The sequence below is a fragment of the Engraulis encrasicolus genome, chromosome 3, assembly GCF_034702125.1.
Source record: "Engraulis encrasicolus isolate BLACKSEA-1 chromosome 3, IST_EnEncr_1.0, whole genome shotgun sequence".
In the NCBI taxonomy this organism is placed as follows: Eukaryota; Metazoa; Chordata; class Actinopteri; order Clupeiformes; family Engraulidae; genus Engraulis; species Engraulis encrasicolus.
The window spans coordinates 47,726,458-47,728,957 of record NC_085859.1 but is presented as its reverse complement, the minus strand read 5'-3'; the positions used below and the strand labels follow the sequence as shown (position 1 = coordinate 47,728,957).

At 40.9% G+C, this 2,500-nt stretch overlaps 1 protein-coding gene across 3 annotated transcripts in view; it reads right to left on the bottom strand.

The window, feature by feature from the left end:
• The window catches only part of slc4a4a (solute carrier family 4 member 4a), a 90,097-nt gene that overhangs the window by 27,672 nt on the left and 59,925 nt on the right, over nucleotides 1-2,500 (bottom strand). For all 3 annotated transcript variants that reach the window (XM_063195552.1, XM_063195551.1, XM_063195553.1), the window contains one exon: nucleotides 2,050-2,224. In XM_063195552.1, coding sequence (XP_063051622.1) covers nucleotides 2,050-2,224 — 175 coding nt within the window. The remainder of the gene's footprint in view (nucleotides 1-2,049; nucleotides 2,225-2,500) is intronic.

Sequence of the window (2,500 nt, the reverse complement as noted above, 5' to 3'; positions counted from 1 at the left end):
TACGATACGATTCTCCTACCTACTGCGATGCAGTTCGATATGGCGCGATACAATTATAATGCCATGCGATGCAGTGCGATTCGGTACGATACGATGCGATACAGAACAGATTAAAATATCAAATTGATATTAAAGGCTGTGCACAAGGCTGCCGTTAGGCATAAGCAGAGTAAACAGAGCGCTTTTAGAACCTCAACCACTTTGCCCCCAAAATTGTGACCTCCTAAATTGAGACTGACTAAAAACATCATGAAAAAATATTTCATTACATTTTTGTTAGTTATCAAAAGGGCCATCATTTTTCAGACAAACTGTAATTGTGAATACAGTAATTAGCATTATTATTAGTAGCAGTAGTAGTATTTACTTATGAGGGGGCCTCCTGACCAGTTATGCCTAGGCCCCCAAAACCTTAGCAGCGGCCCTGGCTGTGCATATTACTTTTGAAATAGCCTATACTGGAAAACATACAGAGAGCAGTGAGAACTCATTTTGGCTTGGGCACATTGCTTTGAGCAGAGAAAATGAAAAAAAAAATACACAATACAATGAATACCATGCCAATTACAGTAGGCTATATCTCTTTTTTAAATAAAAATGAGAAAACCACAGAGCTTCTGATCATGTTGGAATATTGACCTGGACATGTTATAGGCTAACTACATTTACAGGTAAGCTCTGAACAACTTATCAACCACAATTGATCCAAATTAGAACAATTTAGTAAGTTAAGTAGATGTTGGGAATGGGGTTAATATCAGAAGGAGGAAATAACGTGCGTACTGGACTGAGGTGTTGGAATAGTGTACTTTTCAACGGGACTTTTTAAACTTCATGGACAATCTGCACGAGCAGCAAATCAGACTGTGTGTGTCCAGCACGAGAGCTAAATATAACAGGCTCCTAAGCAATGATGCCAACTTAGCGACTTCACTTCTTTTTTACTGCATGAACAATGGACTTAACACGAATGCACAGGCTCTGTAACGTTTTCCAACACGGTTATGTTTTTTTTGTATCTCGTGCGCTGACTATGCTTATGCTGCTGTCATTCGGAAACTGCAGCATGTTGGCAGACAACTTTCTCTTGTTGTTTGTGCCGCACCGTAGACTACCCTATCATCTCAAATAAGCGAGTACTCTCTCCACACGTCTTCCAGACTCGCAGAAGATGGTCGCTAGAAACTTTCATTTAAAAAGTCACCGGATGACCAGAAAACTCGCTGTATGTGACAACAAAATGTGCTCCACATTGCTGGTAACCCGCCGCTTTGACTCAAAGGAAAATACTGATTGCTTGGTCACGCCTCCTCGCAAGGCGGTCTGAATCAGAGCAAGATGATGTGCGTTGCGCACGAGAACAAATCCTGAAATTGACAGTTTCTAAAAAGTTTTAAGAGATATTATCCGATTTGTACCGATGCGGACAGTCAAGGTACGATGTATCTCGATTTTATTTGCGTTTCTTACCGATGCAGACGTTTGCAAATCGATGCAACCGTACTGTACAGGTCGTATCGATTTTCCGATACGTATCGATAAATCTTCCCTTCCCTAATGTATACGCATACCCATCCATAGCAAAATCAGAAAAACTGATAATTTCTCAATTTTTGCCATGGCTGTATACAGTATATACTGTATAGTGTATTTATCAGTATAGAAGGTCAGTCAATTGATACACATCAATCAGTCCCTCAGTATTTTTTTTCAATCTGGATCATAATAACTCAGCATAGCGCTCAAATAAGTAATCCAACCAAAACAAAACACACACAACAGGCCATGGTGGCCATGGACAAAAAAAACCCAAAAATTAACAACCGTAGTATTACAATGGAGCTGGGGCGAAAACACGCTCTCCACGTACACACACACACACACACACACACACACACACACACACACACACACACACACACACACACACACACACACACACACACACACACACACACACACACACACACACACACACACACAGAGGTTGTTTACCCTTGAAACATTGACAGCGCTGACGTCAAAGGGCTCTTATGTCTGTTAACTCACCTGCATGTTCTCAGTGGCGTCCCCCAGCAGACCTCCGAACGTGATGGCGTTGGTCACGGTGCCCAGGTAAATGAATAAGATAGCCGACAGCGACTGGATGTGTATCGCGTCATAGAAGTCGCTGGCGAAGAAGGGAAGCTTGCGCTTGATGTCGAGAATAAGGCCACCACAGAACCTGAGGAGAATGACAAGAAAACACACCGTAAACACGTCAGCAAAAATAAGGAATTCAGACATTAACATTGTGCAATTACATACAGTTACTAAGTATAGTAGGATTGTGTACAAATGAGGTGGTGTATATAGTACGCACTGTATCTTGTGTTTTACAGTAATAGTGTTAGAGAAAGGGAAAAGGTAAATCGATGTAAATGAAAATAAAAATAATGACCACCTGAAATTTGATCTGCAATAGTATGAGAATCAAAAGAATAAAAAAGAGCAAGTCTGT